Source organism: Belonocnema kinseyi, chromosome 1 (genome assembly GCF_010883055.1).
Source record: "Belonocnema kinseyi isolate 2016_QV_RU_SX_M_011 chromosome 1, B_treatae_v1, whole genome shotgun sequence".
NCBI classification, from domain to species: Eukaryota; Metazoa; Arthropoda; class Insecta; order Hymenoptera; family Cynipidae; genus Belonocnema; species Belonocnema kinseyi.
The window spans coordinates 143,634,280-143,655,999 of NC_046657.1; the positions used below are offsets into that span (position 1 = coordinate 143,634,280).

General features: G+C 21.2%; 1 protein-coding gene across 1 annotated transcript in view; it reads right to left on the reverse strand.

Annotated features, from left to right (window-relative positions):
- The window catches only part of LOC117169585 (cullin-2), a 66,728-nt gene that overhangs the window by 14,654 nt on the left and 30,354 nt on the right, over positions 1-21,720 (reverse strand). Inside the window, exons 5-7 of the mRNA XM_033356025.1 lie at positions 19,635-19,853; positions 13,280-13,450; positions 7,871-8,499 (exon numbers count right to left, since the gene is read on the reverse strand). Of these exons, the coding sequence (XP_033211916.1) occupies positions 7,871-8,499; positions 13,280-13,450; positions 19,635-19,853 (1,019 nt within the window). The remainder of the gene's footprint in view (positions 1-7,870; positions 8,500-13,279; positions 13,451-19,634; positions 19,854-21,720) is intronic.

Below are 21,720 nucleotides of genomic sequence, written 5' to 3' on the forward strand. Positions count from 1 at the left end.
TTTAATCCACAAGAGAAAAGTTCATATGGAACAATTGAATTTTTAAAACAAAAAATAACTTACAACCAATCAGTTGAAATTTCAAAAAAATTTCTAAATTATCAGTCCAAAAAAATAATGTTTAACAACAACAAATATAAAATAAAAAAAAAATTCAGTAAAAATTATGAATCTTCATCCAAAAAAATGAACAATGTAATATTGCATATTAATTAATTAATGTTCATATGGCAACAAAAATTTTTTTTTAATAATAATAGAAGACGAATTTTCAACACTATAAATGATTTTTTAACTCAAGGAATTTTTTTTCTATAAATATAATTTTTCATATTTTCTCGTGAAGAATTTAAAAAAACATAAACAATTTAAAATATATTTTTTAAAAACAATTTTAATTGATGAATGAACAAATTTTAAAACTACCGATTTGATGTAAATAAAAACAGAATTTTTTAAATTCCCTTGATAAGAAAAACCGAAGAAGTTATAAAATAATTAAATATTTTATAAAAAGAATAATAAAAACGGAATATTGTTTAAGAAATAAATCAAAGATTTGAAAAGACTCGCGGTTTTCTGTTGAAAAATCTTCTTTTCTGGTAGAAAATTAATATTTTTGGTTAAAAATTCTTGTTTTTGGTTGAGACTTTAATATTTGTTTAAAAATGTATCTACTTTGTCACAAATTTGTCTTTTTTCTTACAAAATCCAATCTTCTTTGTTAAAAAAAAATCTTTTTTTATTGAAACTTCAACTGTTTGGTCAAAAATTTAGATATTTTGTTAAAAAATCGTATTTTTTCTTAAAAATTTAATCTTATAAATTAAAAATTCAAATTTTGTATACAAAATTTATGCATTTTGTTGAAAAATCTCCTTTTCTGGTAGACAATTAACCTTCTTGGTTAAAAATTCGCCTTTTTCTTATAAAATTCAATCGTATACTTTAAAAAATGATAATTTTTTACTTGAAAATTCAACTATTTGGGTAAAATTTAATGTATTTTGTTGAAAAATCATATATTTTTCTTAAAAAATTAAACTTCTTGGTTTAAAATTCAAACATTTAATTAAACATTTGTTCATTATATTGAAAAATCTTATTATCTGGTAGAAAATTAATCTTCTTGTTGGAAAATTTTCTGTATTTTGTTAAAAATTAATCTTTTTGACTTAAAAAATGTAACTATTTATTGTGAATTAATCTAGTTTCTTGAAAATTAATATTTTTTGTAGAAAATTAATCTTCTTTGTTGAAACTTCACGAATTATGTTAGTAATTAGTTTTTTTTCTTACCAATTTTAATCTTCTTCATTAAAATAAATAATATTTTTACTTAAAAATTCAACTATTTGGTTAGAATTTTTTAAACAATAAAAATAAATAATAAAATAAATAGCTTACAACCAATCAGTTCAATTTTCAACGAAATTTATAAATTATCAGTCCAAAAAAATAATGTTTTGCAAAAAAAAAGTAACTTTCAATCAAAATTATAAATCTTCAAGCAAAAAATGAACAATGTATTAGTTTATATTGCAACAAAAAATATTTTATTAAATAAAAAATAGAAAACAAATGTATTTGACAAACAAAGATGAATTTTCAACCAAATTTATTCTTCTTTATTCTCTAAATTTATTCTTCTTTGTTAAAAAATAATCTTCTTTCGCTTGAAAATTTAAATATTGATTTAAAAATCAATTTTTTTGTTGAAAACTCCTATTTTCCAGGGTAAAATTAATATTTTGTCTCCAAAATTAAACTATTTGGTTAAAAATTCGTCTTTTTTCTTAGAAAATTAATCTTATGGGTTAAAAAATAATCTTTTATTACTTGAAAATTCAACCATTTGTTTAAAGATTCATGTATTCTCTAAACAAATCTTTTTTTCTGTTAGAAAATTAATCCTCTTGGTTGAAAATTTCTGTATTTTGTTGAAAATTTTTATTTTTTCTCAGAAAATTAATTATCTTGTTTGAAAATTCAAATATTTGATTAAAAATTGATGAATTTTCTTGAAAAATCTCATTTTCTGGTGGAAAAATAATCTTTTTGGTTGAAAATTTCTGTATTTTGTTAAAAATTCGTTTTCGTCATCTTTGAAAATTGATCTTCTTGGTTGAAAATTAATGTTTTTGGTTGATGATTCAACTGCTTGGTTAAGAATTAATCTATTTTGTTGAAAAGTTTGTCTTTTTGTAGGAAATTAAAATATTTAATTAAACATTTATATAATTTGTTGAAAAATCTCATTTTTCTTATAGAAAATTAATCTTCTTAGTCAAGAATTCATGTTTGTGTTTTTAATTTTCTCGGGTAAAAAATAATCTTTTTTAAAATTGAAAATTCAACTGTTTGTTTAAGATTCATGTACTTTCTTAAAAAATATTCTTTTTTCTTAGAAAATTAATCTTCTTAGTTATAAATTCAAATATTTGATTAAGTATTTATGCATTCCATTGCAAAATCTTATTTTCTGGTATAAAATTAATCATGTTAATAATTCAACTATATTTGGTTAGAATTAATACTTTTTTTAAAAATTTGCCTTTTTTGTAGAAAATTAATTTCCTTAGTTAAAAATTTCTGTATTTTGTTGGAAATACGTATTTTTTCTTAGGAAATTAATCTTCTTGGTTAAAAATTAATATTTTTGTTGAAAAATTGTATTTTTTGTAGAAAATTAATTTTCTTGGTTAAAAAAATAAAAAAATGATCTTATTTTCTGGTTGAAAATTCAACTATTTGGTCAAAAATGTATGTATTTTGTTCAAAATTCATCTTTTTTCTGAGAAAATTAATTTTCTTGGTTGAAAACTCAAATATTTAATTAAAAATGTATTAAGTTTGTTGAAAAATTTCATTCTTTGGTGGAAAATTAATTTCCTTGTTTAAAGATTTAAGTATTTTGTTGCAAATTCGTCTTTTTTCTTAGAAAATTAATCTTCTCGGTTAATAATTCAAATATATTTGGTTTAAAATAAATATATTTTTTTGAAATTTTTTTTGTAGAAAATTAGTTGAAAATTCAAATATTTAATTAAAAATGTATTCATTTTGTTGAAAAATTGCATTTTTTTATAGAAAATTAATTTCCTCAGTTAAAAGTTTCTGTATTTTCTTGAAAATTCGTCTTTTTTTCTTAGAAAATTAATCTTTTTGGTTAAAAATTAATATTTTTGTTGAAAAATTGTATTCTTTGTAGAAAATTAATCTTCTTGTTTGAAAATTCAAAAATTTTAATTAAAAATGTATTCATTTTGCTGAAAACTTTCAATTTTTTGTAGAAAATTAATTTTTTTGGTTGAAAATTTATTTATTCTGTTAGAAATTTGTCTTTTTTTCTTAGAAAATTAATCACAATTAATAATTTAATATTTGGTTGAGAATCAATCTATTTTTGGAAAACTTGTGTTTTTGGTAGAAAATGAGTTGAAAATTCAGATATTTAATTAAAAATGCATTTATTTTGTTGAAAAATGTTATTCTTTGGTAGAAAATTGGTCTTTTTTGTAGAAAACTAATTTTTTTCGTTAAAAAAAATCTTATTTTCTGGTTGAACATTTAACTATGTGGTTGAAAATTCATGTATTTTGTTCGAAATTCATCTTTTTTCTTACAAAATTAACCTTCTTAGTAAAAAACGAAAATTTGTATTGAAAATTTGTCTTTTTGTAGAACATTAGTTAAAAATTCAAATATTTAATTAAAGATGCATTCATTTTGTTGAAAAATTTCATCTTTTTCGTAGAAAATTAATCTTTTTGGTTGAAAATTTATGTATTTAGTTCAAAATTCATCTTTTTTCTTACAAAATTAACCTTCTTAGTAAAAAACGAATATTTTTATTGAAAACTTGTGTTTTTTTTAGAATATTAATCTTCTTGGTTGAAAATTAAAATATTTAATAAAAAATGTATTCATTTTGTTGAAAAATTTTATTCCTTGGTAGAAATTTAATTTTCTTGGTTAAAAATGTCTGTATTTTATTCGAAATTCTTCTTTTTTCTTAGAAAATTAATCTTCTCGCTTGATAATTCAACTATATTTTGTTGAAAATTAATCTAAATTGTTGAAGAATTGTCTTTTTTTGTAGAAAATTAGTTGAAAATTCAAATATTTAATTTCAAATGTATTAAATTGTTGAGAATTAATCTACTTTTTTTTATAAATTCTCTTTTTTATAGAAAAATAATCGTTTTGTTTGCAAATTAAAATATTTGATAAAAAAAATCTGTATTTTGTTGAAGAATTTAAATTTGCTTGGTTCAAAATTAATGTATTTTGTTCAAAATTCATCTTTTTCCTTACAAAGTTAATCTTATTGGTTAAAAATTAATATTTTTATTTAAAATTTGTCTTTTTTATACAAAATTAATCTTCTTGGTTGAAAATTACAATATTTAATAAAAAATGTATTCATTTTGTTGAAAAATTTTATTCTTTGGTAGAAATGTAACATTCTTGGTTAAAAATATTTGTATTTTATTCTAAATTCTTCTTTTTTCTTAGAAAATGAATCTTCTCGATTGATAATTCAACTATATTTGGTTGAGAATAATTACATTTTTTTGAAAAATGGTCTTTTTTGTAGAAAATTAGTTAAAAATTTTAATATTTGATTAAAAAAGTATTCATTTTGTTGAAAAAGTTAATCTTTTTTGTAGAAAATTAATCTTTTTGATTGAAAATTCATGCATTTTGTTCGAAATTCATCTTTTTTCTTACAAAATTAATCTTGTTGGTTAAAATTAATATTTTTATTGAAAATTTGTCTTTTTTGTAGAAAATTAATCTTCTTGGTTGAAAAATATTATTCTTTGGCAGAAATTTAATTTTCTTGGTTAAAAATTTCTTTATTTTATTCGAAATTCTTATTTTTTCTTATAAAATTAATTTTCTCGGTTGATAATTCAACTATATATTTGGTTGAGAATCAATACATTTTTTTGAAAATTTGTCTTTTTTGTAGAGAACTAGTTAAAAATTCAAATATTTGATTAAAAATGTATTCATTTTGTTGAAAAATGTCATTTTTTTTTGGAAATTAATTTTCTTGGTTAAAAATTTCAATATTTTGTTGAAAGTTTGTCGTTTTTCTTAGAAAATTAATCTTCTCGGTTGATAATTCAACTAATTCGTTGAGAATTAATCCACTTTTTTTATAAATTCCCTTTTTTATAGAAAATTAATCGTTTTGGTTGAAAATTAAAATATTTAATTAAAAATGTCTGTATTTTGTTGAAGAATTTAATTTTTTTGGTTGAAAATTCATGCATTTAGCTCGAAATTCATGTTTTTTCTTACAAAATTAATCTTCTTAGTAAAAAATGAATATTTTTATTGACAATTTGTCTTTTTTGTAGAAAATTAATCTTCTTGGTTAAAAATTAAAATATTTAATAAAAAATGTATTCAATTTGTTGAAAAATATCATTCTTTGGTAGAAATTTTATTGTCTTGGTTAAAAATTTCTGTATTTTATTCTAAACTCTTATTTTTTCTTAGAAAATTAATCTTGTCGGTTGATAATTCAACTATTTTTGGTTGAGAATTACTATTTTTTTTTTAATTTGTCTTTTTTGTTTAAAATTAGTTAAAAAATCAAATATTTGATTAAAAATGTATTCATTTTGTTGAAAAATTTAATTTTTTTTGTAGAAAATTAATCTTTTTCATTGAAAGTTCATGTATTTAGTTCAAAATTAATCTTTTTTCTTACAAAATTAATTTTATTGGTTAAAAATTAATATTTTTATTGAAATTTTTTCTTTTTTGTAGAAAATTAATCTTCTTGGTTGAAAATTAAAATATTTAATAAAAAATGTATTCATTTTGTTGAAAAATTGTATTCCTTAGTAGAAATTTAATTTTCTTGGTTAAAAATTTTTGTATTTTATTCGAAATTCTTATTTTTTCTTAGAAAATTAATCTTCTCGGTTGATAATTCAACTACTTTTTTTTTTAAATTTGTCTTTTTTGTAGAAAATTAGTTGAAAATTCAAATATTTAATTAAAAATGTATTCATTTTGTTGAAAAATTTAATCATTTTCGTAGAAAATTAATCTTTTTGGTTGATAATTCAACAATATTTTGTTGAGAATTAATCTACTTTGTTGAAGAATTGTCTTTTTTTTGTAAAAAATTAGTTGAAAATTCAAATATTTAATTTAAAATGTATTAAATTGTTGAAAAATTGCATTTTTTGTAGAAAATTAATTTTCTTGGTTAAAAATTTCAATATTTTGTTGAAAGTTTGTCTTTTTTCTTAGAAAATTAATCTTCTCGGTTGATAATTCAACTAATTCGTTGAGAATTGATCTAATTTTTTTATAAATTCTCTTTTTTATAGAAAATTAATCGTTTTGGTTGAAAATTAAAATATTTGATTAAAAATGTCTGTATTTCGTTGAAGAATTTAATTTGCTTGGTTGAAAATTCATTTTTTTTCTTACAAAATTATTCTTATTGGTTAAAAATTAATATTTTTACTAAAAAATTTATCTTTTTTGTAGAATATTAATCTCCTTGATTGAAAATTCAAATATTTAATAAAAGATGTATTCATTTTGTTGAAAAATTTTATTCTTTGGTAGAAATTTAATTTTCTTGGTTAAAAATTTCTGTATTTTATTCTAAATTCTTATTTTTTCTTAGAAAATTAATCTTCTCGGTTGATAATTCAACTATATTAGGTTGAGAATACTTACTTTTTTTTGAAAATTTGTCTTTTTTGTAGAAAATTAGTTAAAAATTCAAATATTTAATTAAAAATGTATTCATTTTGTTAAAAAATTTCATATTTCTCGAAGAAAATTAATCTTTTTGGTTGAAAATTCATGTACTTTGTTCAAAATTCATCTTTTTTCTTACAAAATTAATCTTATTGGTTAAAAATTAATATTTTTATTGAAAATTAGTCTTTTTTGCAGAAAATTAATCTTCTTGGTTGAAAATTAAAATATTTAATCAAAAATATGTTCATTTTGTTGAAAAATTTTATTGCTTGGTAGAAATTTAATTTTCTTTGTTGAAAATGTCTATGTTTTGTTCGAAATTCTGTTTTTTTTTAATTAATCTTCTCGGTTGATAATTCAAATATATTTGGTTGAGAATTACTACATTTTTTGAAAAATTGTCTTTTTTGTAGAAAATTAGTTAAAAATTCAAATATTTATTTAAAAATGTATTTTATTCAAAATTCATATTTTTTCTTACAAAATTAATCTTCTTGGTCAAAAAATGAATATTTTTATTGAAAATTTGTCTTTTTTGTAGAAAATTAATCTTCTTGTTTGAAAATTCAAATATTTAATTAAAAATGCATTCAGTTTGTTGTGAAATATCATTTTTTGATAGAAATTTAATTGTCTTGGTTAAAAATTTCTGTATTTTAATCTAAATTCTTATTTTTTCTTATAAAATTAATTTTCTCGGTTGATAATTCAACTATATATTTGGTTGAGAATTAATACATTTTTTTGAAAATTTGTCTTTTTTGTAGAGAATTAGTTAAAAATTCAAATATTTGATTAAAAATGTATTCATTTTGTTGAAAAATTGCATTTTTTTAGAAAATTAATTTTCGTGGTTAAAAATTTCAATATTTTGTTGAAAGTTTGTCGTTTTTCTTAGAAAATTAATCTTCTCGGTTGATAATTCACCTAATTTGTTGAGAATTAATCTACTTTTTTGTATAAATTCTCTTTTTTAAAGAAAATTTCTAGAAAATTAATCTTCCTTGTTAAAAAATAATCGTTTTTCTTTTTGCTGAAAAATCCAACAAAAAAATCTACTCTACTCTACTGAAAAAAAAAGAAAAAAACGAAAAAAAGAAAAAAAGAAAAATGGAATAATCGTTACCTGCAATTGATGGAGTCGCACTGCTCAAAGAGGAGCAGCAGCGCCATCTGGTAGGTCTGCACCGTCACCAGATAAGGCTTCTTGAGGTAATTGAATTTGAGCTCGCCCTGGCAGAGATGATGGAGCCAGGTGAGTTTGCGGCCGCTGAACTGGGCATGGTAGAAGCTCTCGAAGGCCTGGATCGAGCGCTCGAGTTGCTGCGGCACGTGGAAGGGTCCGGGAGAGGGCGCAAGTCCCAGAGGCCAGGCGCCCGCCTGCAGCACGTAAACGACGAAGCTGATGCCGAGCGGACTGCTGCTCTCGGCCTCGCGCTCCCGCAGACTCGTCGCAAATTTCGCGTTCAGATCGCTCGAGACGGACATGTCGGTGAACATCCGGTGCAGCTTGTTCGTGAACTCGTAGCCGCAGGCCTGCTTCAGTCGGTCGATCATCGCCTCCTCGGCGTCCATCGACTGCGACAGCTGATGGATCAGACGCTTCGCGAGCATGCGCGCGTAAAACTTCTGGAAGACGTCTTTGTCGTCGACGTACTTGAACACAGTTATCGAGCGCGCGAGCTTCTCCTCGATTTCCGTCTCTGTCGCGCCTTTCGCCGACTTTTTCAATAACGAGTCGCAATATTTTGCCAGCTGGGAGGGGAAAAATCGATACGCGATTGATTATTATTGGTGTGCTGATTAACGAAATTTTATTTTATTTTTTATTTTTTTATTGAAATCAAGCGAGAGGGGTTGATCAATCGATTTTTGACTCTCCAGCAGATTTCGAAGATTTGACGACAAAGTTTTTATGGTTTATTACAGGAAAGATTTGATAGAATTCTACCGTATTTCCGAGGAACAAAAGTTTCTCAACAATTGCAGACATTTCATTAAGATCTTGATGAAATCATTGAAATCTCTGGGAACATTTTTGTGAAATCTTTTAAAATCTGCTTGGAAACTTTCGGAATTGTGTGTAAGGTCATTAAAAACTTTATGAAATACTTGAAACTTAGAAAAAAATTTGTGAAATAATTAAAAATTTCTTTGAAATCTTTATTCAATTATTGATCTATTTATGAAATCATTAAAATCTTTTGAAATTGTTTGGAAAGTTTCAGAAATCTTGATAAGATCATTGAACATTTTGTGAAATCATTGAAATCTTTGAGAACATTTTTGTGAAATCTTTTGAAACTGTTTCGACAAATTTGAAAATATTTGCCAGATCATTGAAATCTTTCGGAAACTTTGTGAAATCTTTTGAAATCTTTGTAAAATCAAATATCTTTGAAATCTGTATTCAATTATTAATCTATTTATGAAATCAATAAAATCTTTTGAAATTGTTTGGAAAGTTTCAGAAATCTTAATAAGATCATTGAACATTTTGTGAAATCACTGAAATCTTTGAGAAAGTTTTTGTGAAATCTGTATGAAATAATTCAAATCTTTATAAAATCATTAAAATTTTTATGAAATCATTGAAATTTTTTGCAATTGTTTGGAAACTGTGAGAAATATTTGTGAAATCATTTAAAATTTGGTGTGCATTATTTTTAAATCTTTATGAAGTTATTAAAATATTTATGAAATCAATAAAATATTTTGAAATTGGTTGGAAACTTTCAGAAATTTTTATTTGGAAGATCGTTGAAATCTTTTAGAAACTTTGTGAAATTTTTGTAACATCATTATAAATTCATTATAAATCTTAGTTTTTTTTTAAACTTTTAAATCTTTATGTAATTCTTAAAATATTTATGAAATTTAAAAGCTTTTGAAATTGTTCGGAAATTTTCGGAAATTTTTGAAAAAGCTTTTGTGAAATATTTTGAAATTTATTATATTTTGAAATTGTTCGGCTAAAAATGTATTTTTGTACTGAAAATTTAACTATTTAGTTGAAAATTAATAAACTTGGTTGACATTTTTTTTTTTAGGAAATGTAAATTTTATAGATGAAAATATAATATATTTTGTTAAAAATTTGTCCTTTTTGTAGAAAGTACATCTTATGGTTTGAAAGTTTAACTATTTGGTGAAAAATAATTTTTCCTAGTGAAAATTTAATTATTTTACGTTGAGTTAAAAATTTATATATATGGTTGAAAATTGAACTATTTTGTTGGAAATTCGCTTTTTAGTTGCAAATTTATTTTATTATTTTTTTTTTTAGAGAAAATTTAAGTACATTTTTGTGAAATCTTTTGAAACTGTTTGGACAAATTTGGAAATCTTTTCAAGATCATTGAAATCTTTCGGAAACTTTGTGAAATCTTTTGAAATCTTTGTAAAATCATTATAAATTTATTATAAATCTTAATTTTTTTGAGAAACTTTCAAATCTCTATGAAATTATTAAAATATTTATGAAATCTTTAAAAGCTTTTGAAATGATTTGGAAATTTTTGGAATTCTGTGTAAGGTCATTAAAAACTTTTTAAAATACTTAAAACTTCGAGAAAACTTTGTGAAATAATTAAAAATATCTTTGAAATCTTTATTCAATTATTGATCTATTTGTGAAATCATTAAAATCTTTTGAAATTGTTTGGAAAGTTTCAGAAATCTTGATAAGATCATTGAACATTTTGTGAAATCATTGAAATCTTTGAGAAAATTTTTATGAAATCTTTATGAAATAATTCAAATCTTTATAAAATCATTACAGTTTTTATGAAGTCACTGAAATCTTTTGCAACTGTTTGGAAACTATGAGAAATATTTATGAAATCATTTTAAATTTGGTGTGCATTTTTTTGAAATCTTTATAAAGTTATTAAAATATTTATGAAATCAATAAAATATTTTGAAATTGTTTGGAAACTTTCAGAAATTTTTATAAGATCATTGAAAGTTTTATGAAATTATTTAAATCTGTGAGAAAATTTTTGTGAAATCTTTTGAAACTGTTTGGAAAATTTTGGAAATCTTTGGAAGATCATTGAAATCTTTCAGAAACTTTGTGAAATCTTTTTATAAAGTCATTATAAATCTTAAAATTTTTTTAAAACTTTTGAATCTTTATGAAATTATTAAAATATTTATGAAATCTTTAACAACTTTTGAAACTGTTTGGAAATTTTTGAAAAAGCTTTGTGAAATATTGTGAAATTTATAATATTTTGAAATTGTTCCGAGATTTCGGAAATCTTTGTGAGAGGGATTTTTTGTTATCGAAAATTTGGTGAAATCTTTTAAAACTGCTTGGAAAGTTTTGGAAATCTTTTCAAGACCATTGAAATCTTTCAGAAAATGTTGTGAAACCGTTTGAAATCTTTGAAAAATCGTTCTAAATCTTAAAATTGTTGAGAAACTTTGAAATCTTTATGAAATTTTTTAAATATTTATGAAATCTTAAAAAGCTTTTAAAATTGTTTGGAAATTTTTAGAAAGCTTTGTGAAATATTTTGAAATTTATAATATTTTGAAATTGTTTAGCTAAAAATTTATTTTTGTACTAAAAATTTAACTATTCAGTTGAAAATTAATAAATTTGGTTGACATTTTTTTTTGGTCGAAAATTTATATTTTGTAGACGAAAATATAATATATTTCGTTCAAAATTTGTTCTTTTTTGTAGAAAGTTAATCTTATGGTTTGAAAGTTTAACTTTTTGGTTAAAAATAATTTTTCCTAGTGAAAATTTAATGATTTTACTTTAAGTTACAAATTTATATCTATGGTTGAAAATTGAATTATTTTGTTGGAAATTCGCTTTTTTAGTTGCAAATTTATTTTTTTTTTTAGAGAAAATTTAAGTACTCTATTTTTGGGTGAAAAATTTTCTTTTGATGTATTTTGTTGAAAAATTTTCTTTTTTTTTTCGAATAAAATTAATCTTTCTGGTTGAGAATCAATATATTTGGTTGGAAATTTATGTTTCTATTGAAAATTTAACTTTTTTTTTGAAAATTCTTTTCCTTAAAAACTTATTCTCCCAAACTAAAAATTAAACTGGCATATTTTTGGCTAAAAAAGTATCTTTTTAGTTAAAAATTAACTGAAAATTGGATTATTTAACTTTTTTTTTGCAAAAAATTAATTGTTTTGGTTGAAGATTTTTGTTTGAAAATTTATTTTTTTGCCCGAAAATATATTTTTCGGACCGAAAATTAATATTTCCAAATGCAAATTTAAGTATTCTATTTTTGATTACAAATTAATCCCATTTTTGATGAAAATTCATGTATTTTGTGGAAAATTGATCTTTTTTAGTAGAAAATTATTTTTTTTATTAAAAGTTCCAAACAATTTTGTTAAAATTTATTTTGTTTTTTGGTTTAAAATTCATCATTTTAGTTGAAAATTAGTTTCTTTGCTTGAAAATTTATCTAATTTCTTCATGTAAAAAATTTAAACTTAATAAAACTAAAGTTAATTGTTAAATTTTCGATTGAAAAATACCAATTTAAAAAAAAATAATTACATTTTTGAGAAAAAATAAATAATTACATTTTTAAGAAAAAATAAATTTTCAAGAAAATAGTTAAATTTAAAAACTTAATTAAAGTGGATAGTTAAATTTTAATTTAAAAAATACGAATTCTTAACAAAATAATTAACTTCTTGAGGAAAAATGATAAATTTTCAAAATAAATAGTTAAATTTTAAGTTAAACAATTAAAATTTAAAAAAAGTGAATTTAAGTGAATAGTTAAATTTTAATTGAAAAAATACGAGTTTTTAACAAAATTATAAGATTTTGTAGCAAAAATGACAAATTAAAAAAAATAGTTTATTTAGAAAATGAATTGTATAGTTTATTTAGAAGTGAATTGTTAAATTTTCGATTGAGAAATAGGATATTTTTAACAAATAATTAAATTTTTGAGCTAAAATGACAAATTAAAAAACATTTTATTTAAAAAATTTAAAGTTAAAAATAAATTAAACCGAATTGTTAAATTTTCGATTGAAAAATACGATTTTTTAAACAAATAATTACATTTGTGAGCAAAAATGATACATTTTCAATTAAATAATTTATTTAAAAAATTTAAAGTTAAAAAAAAATTAAAGTGAATTGTTAAATTTTTGATTGAGAAATATGATATTTTTAACAAATAATGAAATTTTTGAGCAAAAATGACAAATTAAAAAAAAATTATTGTGAAACGGGGAAAAATTATTTGTGAAACGGGGAAACGTAGCGAAATAGAAGAAAAAAATAAATAATAATGAAATATAATTGTGAAAATAATAATAAATAATAAAAAATAATGAATATATATGTATATATATATATATATAATGTAATATAAATAAACAATAACAAAATAATAATGGTAATAAGCTAAAAAATAAAACAAATTAAAAAATAAATAAATTAGGCCAAATAATGCACTCTGAAATTAAGAAAAAAAGACTGATCAGCCCCTCGATTAATTTTGATAATAATTTTAAAAATATATATAAAAAATACCAGTTCTGGAGCTCGAGAAGGTTGTCTGGGTCCTGGCCTGTGATTAACGAGAGCCGAACACGCTTTATCTAAAGCACCGCCGAAGACTTGATCCCCTTTGAATACTTCTTTTATCATATTCGAGTATTTAGAATGCACAACCAGCATGCTTTCCACAAACTGGGTATGAACCTGTCACAAAAAAAAATGGATAAAAATATATTTTTTAAATAAAAAACTAAGTGTTTTATTAAAAAAAACACATACATTTTTCAACAACAAAAAATAGTTTAAGATTTAACTAAATAGTAAAATTTTCAAGGCAAAAATAATAAATTTAAGTCAAATCTCTGAATTTTCAAGATAAAAAGAAAATTTTTTTCAAGACAGTTGATTTTTTATCAGAAAATTTACCTTTCGACAGAGAAAGATACATTTTTAACCGTGAAGGGTGACTTTTCTATGATAAAAAGTGAATTTTCAATCCAAAAGGATCATTTAAAAAAAATAGTTAAATTCTTAAAAAATAATTCGTTTTTTAACGAAAGAGTCGAATTTTCAAATAAAAAATTTGTAATTCCATCAAATATTTGAACTTTTCAGACAAAACGACAAATTAGTCACAAAAAAATTACTTTTCATCTGAGAAAACTAAATTTTCAACCAAGAAGGATTGACTTTTATTATATAAAAAATGAATTTCCAATCCGAAAGGATTCTTTTTTTTTACCAGAAATGTTAACTTTTATAAAATAGTTAAATCTTCAAAAAATAACATTTTGAACACAATAATCGAAATTTCAAATAAAAAAGATTCAAAAAGTTAAAAATTCCTTTCTTTGATTAAAAATGAAATTTTTTCATTGAAAAATAAATTTTTTAACTGAAAATTTAACTACTCAAAGTTTTTTCGACTTTTTTTTGAGATATTTCATCTTTTTGATTAAAAATTCATCTATTTTTTTGAAGAGTTGTCTTTTTTTGTGCCGAAAATTCATTTCTTTGATTAAAAATTAGTTTCTTTTTATTAAAAAATAATTTTTTTAACTCGAAATTTAACTGTCACAATTTTTGGTCAAAAATGTATCTTCTTTGATAGACATTTAATCTTTTTTATTAAAAATACATCTGTTTCAACAAAAAATTTAATTTACACGTATGGAATGGATGGTACTAACACTTTTCAATTGAAAATTATTAAATAAAATGCAGATAAGCTGCAAAATGTAGAACTTTGATTAATTATAAAGTTCCAAGATTCAGATAAATATCCTTCAAAAACTTAAAAATTTCATTTCAAAATATTGAGAAATCTAGAAGTGGTTTTATATTTGTCCAAATTTAAAATCATTTTCTGAAATTTTTTCGAAACGTTTAAATAAAAAACAATAGGAACACTTATTATTTTTATACAAAATTACAGTAATTTTAAGAGACATTTAGAAGTTTAATAAATATTAAAATTAAATTTAGAACTTTAAATGATTTGAAACAAAATGCAGATTTCAAACAAAGAATTTAGAAACTTTTGAAGAATTGTAAAAGGCTTTAAAAGAATAAAAACATTTTCTTAAGATTCCTAGGAAAATTGAAAATGATTTTTCATTTAAAAAAATTATTATATTAGAAAATTTGAAAAGATCTCAATACATTTCCAAAATGATTAAAACAGAACCTGGAAGATTTTAAGGGTTTTTTTCATCTGCAAGATTTTCCAAAAGTTGTAGGAAAAATTCGGTTAATTTTAAAATGTATTTAGAAATTCCAGAAAAAAATGTCAACACACTTCTTTTCAATTACTTGAAGACATTTGAAGTTTTTAATTAATTTTGAATCTTTAAAAAATTACGAAATATCGCTTGAAATTACACAAATTTTGTTTACAAATAATAAGTATTCAATTGTTATTTATACATCAAAATTTAAAAATTTCACTTGCAAAATAAACATTTTTTAAATAGAACAATTCAAATGGTAACGTTAAAAATTGAAAATCTCTTCGAATTTCTACAGATTTAAACTAATGAAAATAATATATTAATAAATTAATTTATTCAGTTTAGTATAAAAAATAATATAAAGAAAGACCTTAAAATTGGAATTAAAAATATTTTATTGACGTATAATTAAAATTGTTGTTTAAAAATAAAATTATCGGAATAAATGATATTATATTAATTTTAATTCGTATTAAGACTTTCGAATTCAAACAGTTACGATCGGAAAAATTCTCAAATTTTGAACGGATCGTTTTGTTAAGTCAATTATTGTTCAGTTTTGTTATACTTTAATTATTTACAAAACTGTTTAAATAAAACTTGCGCAAATTTTTTTTCTTAAAATTCGTAAAATTCCCGGCCGAGAAATAAATTCCACTATCATTTCCTGGTTTTTCCTTGTCTCAGAAAATTCACTCTCATTTACCGTTATTTTTCCCGGACTCAGAAAATTCCCGGTCATTTCCCAGTCCAGTGGCCACCCTGAATTTGTCTCTTTTTTGTAGAAAATTCACCTTTTAGGTTTAAAACACATTTCTTTGATTAAAAATTAGTTATTTCATTAAAAAATAATTTTTTTAGCTGATCATTTAACCACCGCAGTTTTTGTCAACTTTTTTTCATAGGCATTTAATCTTCTTGATTGAAAAATTCATCTTTTTTCTGGAAGATTTGTAGTTTTTTTTTTTTTTTTTGAAGAAAATTCATCTTTTTGGTTAAAAATTCCTTTCTTTGAATAAAAATTAGTTTTTTTCATTAAAAAATAATTGTTTTAAATCTTTAATTAAAAAATTCATCTTTTTTCTGGAAGATTTGTATTTTTTTGTAGAAAATTAATCTTTTTGGTTAAAAACTCCTTTCTTTGTTGAAAAATTAGTTTATTTCATTGAAAAATAATTGTTTTATAAACTGTTAATCTTCTTGATTGAAAATTCATTTATTTTGTTGACGATTTGTATTTTTTGGAGAAAATTCATCTTTTTTGTTGAAAATTAAGTTTTTTGATTTATAATCAGTTTCTTTAAATTGGAAATAAATTTTTGTAACTGAAAATTCAATTGCCCCAATTTTTGAAGAATGTTTTTTATACACATTGAATCTTCAAGATTGAAAATTCATCTATTTTCTTGAAGATTTGTATTTTTGGTAGAAAATTCACATTTTCGGTTAAAAATTCATTTCTTTAAATAAAAATTAGTTTTTTCATTGAAAAATAATTTTTTTAAATCTTCTTAATTGAAAAATTCATCTTTTTCCTGGAAGATTTGTATTTTTTTCTAGAAAATTCATCTTTTTGGTTAAAAACTCCATTCTTTAATTAAAAAATTAGTTTTTTTCATTGGAAAATAATTTTTATATAAATATTTAATTTTCTTGAAAGAAAATTTATCTATTTTCTTGAGCATTTGGCTTGTTATTGTAGAAAATTCATCTTTTTGGTTAAAAATTCATTTCTTTAAATAAAAATTAGTTTTTTCATTGAAAAATAATTTTTTTAAATCTTCTTAATTGAAAAATTCATCTTTTTCCTGGAAGATTTGTATTTTTTTCTAGAAAATTCATCTTTTTGGTGAAAAACTCCATTCTTTAATTAAAAAATTAGTTTTTTTCATTGGAAAATAATTTTTATATAAATATTTAATTTTCTTGAAAGAAAATTGATCTATTTTCTTGAACATTTGGCTTGTTATTGTAGAAAATTTATCTTTTTGGTTGAAAATTAATTTCTTTGTTTGAAAATGAGTTTTTTCATTGAAAAATAATCTTTTTAAATGTTCTTAATTGAAAAATTCATCTTTTTTCTGGAAGATTTGTATCTTTTTCTAGAAAATTCATCTTTTTGGTTAAAAATTCCTTCCTTTGATTAAAAATTAGTTTTTTTCATTGGAAAATAATTTTTTTATAAATATTTAATTTTCTTGAACATTTGGCTTGTTATTTTGAATAATAATTGTTTTATAAACTGTTAATCTTCTTGATTGAAAATTAATTTATTTTAAAGACAATTTGTATTTTTTGGAGAAAATTCATCATTTTGGTTGAAAATTAATTTCTTTGATTAAAAATCAGTTTCTTTAAATTGGAAATAAAATTTTTAACTGAAAATTCAATTGCCCCAATTTTTGACGAATTTTTTTTATAGACATTTAATCTTCTTGATTGAAAATTCATCTATTTTCTTGAAGATTTGTAATTTTTTTGTAGAAATTCCATTTTTTAGTTAAAATTTCTTTTCTTTGATTAAAAATAATTTTTTTAACCAAAAATGGAACGACCTCAATTTTTGTCGAATTTTTTTTTTATAGACATTTAATCTTCTTGATTGAAAATTCATCTATTTTCTTGAAGGTTCTTCTCTTTTTTTTTTTGTAGAAAATTCATCTTTTCGGTTGAAAATCAATTTTTCTCATTGAAAAATCATTTTTTTATAAATATTTAATTTTTTTATTGTAAACTTATCTATTTTCTTGAACATTTGTCTTTTTTTGTGTAGAAAATTCATCTTTTTGGTTTGAAATTCATTTCTTTGATTGAAAATTCATCTATTTCCTTAAAAATTTGTATTTTTTTGTAGCAAATTCATCTTTTTGTTTAAAAATTCCTTTCTTTGATTAAAAATTAGTTTATTTCATTGAAAAATAATTGGTTTATCAACTTTTAATCTTCTTGATTGAAAATTAATTTATTTTCTTGAAGATTTGTCTTTTTTTGTTGAGAAAATTCATCTTTTTGGTTGAAAATGAATTTCTTTAAATAAAAATCAGTTTCTTTAAATTGGAAATACATTTTTTTAAATTAAAATTCAATTGCCCCAATTTTTGACAATTTTTTTTTTATAGACATTTAATCTTCTTCATTGAAAATTCATCTATTTTCTTGAAATTTTGTAAATTTTTTTTAAATTCATTTTTTTGGTTGAAAATTCTTTTCTTTGATTAAAAATAATTTTTTTACCAAAAATTTAACGACCTCAATTATTGTCGAATATTTTTTATAGACATTTAATATTCTTCATTGAAACTTCATATATTTTCTTGAAGATTTGTCTATTTTTTTGTAGAAAATTCATCTTTTTGGTTGAAAATTCATTTCTTTGTTTGAAAACGAGTTTTTTCATTGAAAAATAATTTTTTTGAATCTTCTTTATTGAAAATTCATCTATTTTCTTGAAAAATTGTATTTTTTTTTTAGAAAATTCATATTTTTAGTTAAAAGTTCCTTTCTTTGATTCAGAAATAGTTTTTTTCATTGGAAAATAATTTTTTTATGAATATTTAATTTTTTTGAAAGAAACTTGATCTATTTTCTTGAACATTTGGCTTGTTATTGCAAAAAACTCCTATCTTTTATCAAAAATTAGTTTTATTTATGAAAAATAGTTTTTAATCTTCTAGATTGAAAATTCATCTATTTCCTTGAAGATTTTTTTTTGTATAAAATTCATCTTTTTGATAAAAAATTCCTTTTTTTGATTAAAAATTAGTTTTTTTCATTGGAAAATTAATTTTTTTATAAACATTTAATTTTCCTGAAAGAAAATTTATCTATTTTCTTGAACATTTGTCTTTTTTTGTAGAAAATTCCTATTTTTGGTTAAAAATTGCTTTCTTGGATTAAAAATAAGTTTCTTCGTTGAAAAATAACTTTTTTAACCAAAAGTTTAACTACTTCAATTTTTGTCAAAATTTTTTTTTAATTCGTCGATTTCAATAAAAATTTGTCTTTTTTGTAGAAAATTCATATTTTTCGTTGAAAATTAATTTCTTTGTTTGAAAATTAATTTTCTCATTAAAAAATAATTTTTTTAAATCTTCTTGACTGAAAATTCCTCTATTTTCTTGCAGATTTGTCTTATTTTTTTTGTAGAATTTCATCCTTTTTTCAAAATTCCTTTCTTTTATAAATTAGTTTCTTCATTGAAAAATAATTTTTTAACCAAAAATTTAACCTTCCTAATTTTTGTCAATTTTTTTTTTAATTAATTAATTTCCATAAAAATTTGCCTTTTTTGTAGAAAATTTATCTTTTGGGCTGAACATTAATTTTTTCTAACTGAAAATGCAACTGCCCCAGTTTTTATAAAAAATATATCTTCTTTGATATACATTTAATCTTCTTGATTGAACATTGATCTCTTTGGTTCAAAATTAATGTATTTTAATGAAGATTTGTCTATTTTTTGTTGTAAAAGTTAAATCTTCTGGATTGAAAATTAAATTATTAGCTTAAAATTTCATTTTTTTTAAGATTCATTAATTTATTCATAAATTTATTTCACCGTGGATAAATTTGGATATACAAAGGAATAATAATAAATTGTAAGTTTAATTTTGATTTATGATCGATAAATAAATGAATAAATAAATAAAGAGACTTACATTATCTCCTTGTAAAGAGCCGATGGCTTTGAGCCCCTCGTTGGTGATGTGTTGAGTGAGTTTTTGAACGAGAGGTGCCAAGCCATTCGGTAGCGGCCTGAGAAGAGGATAAAGGAGTGCCAAATCTCGTCTTCTTTCGTGCTGTATCATCGCGTCCACTTCGGCGTGAAGCCACGTCAAATGAGCTGCCACCATTTTTTCTTCGCAGCATTGTCTTACCTTTCAAACAATAGTCAAACTCTTCATTTCCGCATCTCAACATTCTCAAAAAATTGCCACGGAATTTAATAATCGGGGGCTCAGATCGAGAAGCAAAAAAAAAACTAAAAATAGGGTCTGAAAATTGACAAATCTTGTCTGAACATTTCTGCATTTTGATGAAAATTCGTCTTCTTTCTTAAAAAATTAATCTTCTAAAAAAAATTCTTTGTTAAAAATGTAATTTTTAACTATTCCATTTTTTGTTGTTAAAAATTACGATATTTTGTTGAAAAATTTTATTTTCTTGTAGAAAATTAATCTTCTTGGTTAGAAATTTCTGTATTTTATTAAAAATTCCTAGATTTTTTTAAAATTCCTTCTTTTTTTTAGACAATTAATCTTCTTCGTCAGAAAATAATCCTTCTTTGACTTAAAATTGCCAACTAATTGGTTAAAATTTATTATTTTTGTTCTATAATTGTATTTTTTGTAGAAAATTAATCTTCTTAGTTGAAAATTTAAATATTTAGTAAAAAAATGCATTCGTTTTGTTGACCAATTTCATTCTTTGTTAGAAAATTAACCTTTTTGGTTGAAAATCTCTATATTTTTATGAAAATTCGTCTTCTTTCTTAAAAAATTAATCCTCTTGGTTCAAAATTCATGCCTTCGGGTTCATAATTCAATTTTATTTAGTTGAGAATTAATATACATTGTTAAAAATTCGTCTTTTTTCTTAGAAAATTAATCTTCTTAGTTGAAAAATCAAATATTTGGTTGAGAATTATTCTACTTTTTTAAAAATTTGTCATTTTGTAGAAAATTAGTTGAAAATTCAAATATTTAATTAAAAATGTATTCATTTTCTTTAAAAATTTTATTCTTTGGTAGAAAATTAATTTTGTTTGTTAAAAATTTCTCTGTTTTATTGAAAATTTGTCTTTCTTGTAGAAAATTAATCTAATTGGTTAAAATTCAAATATTTATTTAAAAATGTATTCATTTTGTTGAAAATTTTAATTTTTTGTAGAAAATTAATTTCTTTGGTTCAAAATTTCTCTATTTTGTTGGAAATTCGTATTTTTCCTTATAAAATTAATCTTCTTGGTTAAAAATTAATATTTTTGTTGAAAATTTGCATTTTTGTAGAAAATGAATCTTCTTAGTTGAAAATTTAAATATATGCTTAAAAATGTATGCATTTTCTTAAACAAATTTTTTTCTGATAGAAAATTAATCTTCTTGGTTAAAAGTTTATGTATATTGTTGAAAATTCATATTTTTCTTAGAAAATAATTATTTTGGCTTAAAAATGCATGTTTTTGGTGCAGAATTAAACTATTTTTTTTACCAATTTGTCTTTTTTGAAGAAAATTAATCATCTTGGTTAAAAATTCCTAAACTTTTTTTTTAAATTCCTTCTCTTTTTTAGACAATTAATCTTCTTCGTCAAAAAATAATCCTTCTTTGACTTGAAATTTCCAACTATTTAGTTAAAAATTTATGTATTTTCTTAAAAATTAGTTTTTTTATTAGAAAATTAATAGGTAAAATTTATTGTATTTTTCTTAAATCGTCTTCTTTTTTAAATTAATCTTCTTGGTTAGAAATTTCTGTATTTTATTGAAAATTCATAAATTTTTTTTAATTCCTTCTTTTTTTAGACAATTAATCTTCTTCGTCAAAAAATAATCCTTCTTTGACTTGAAATTTCCAACTATTTAGTTAAAAATTTATGTATTTTCTTAAAAATTATTTTTTTTTTATCAGAAAATTAATAGGAAAAATTTATTGTATTTTTCTTAAATCGTCTTCTTTTTTAAATTAATCTTCTTGGTTAGAAATTTCTGTATTTTATTGAACATTCATAAATTTTTTTTAATTC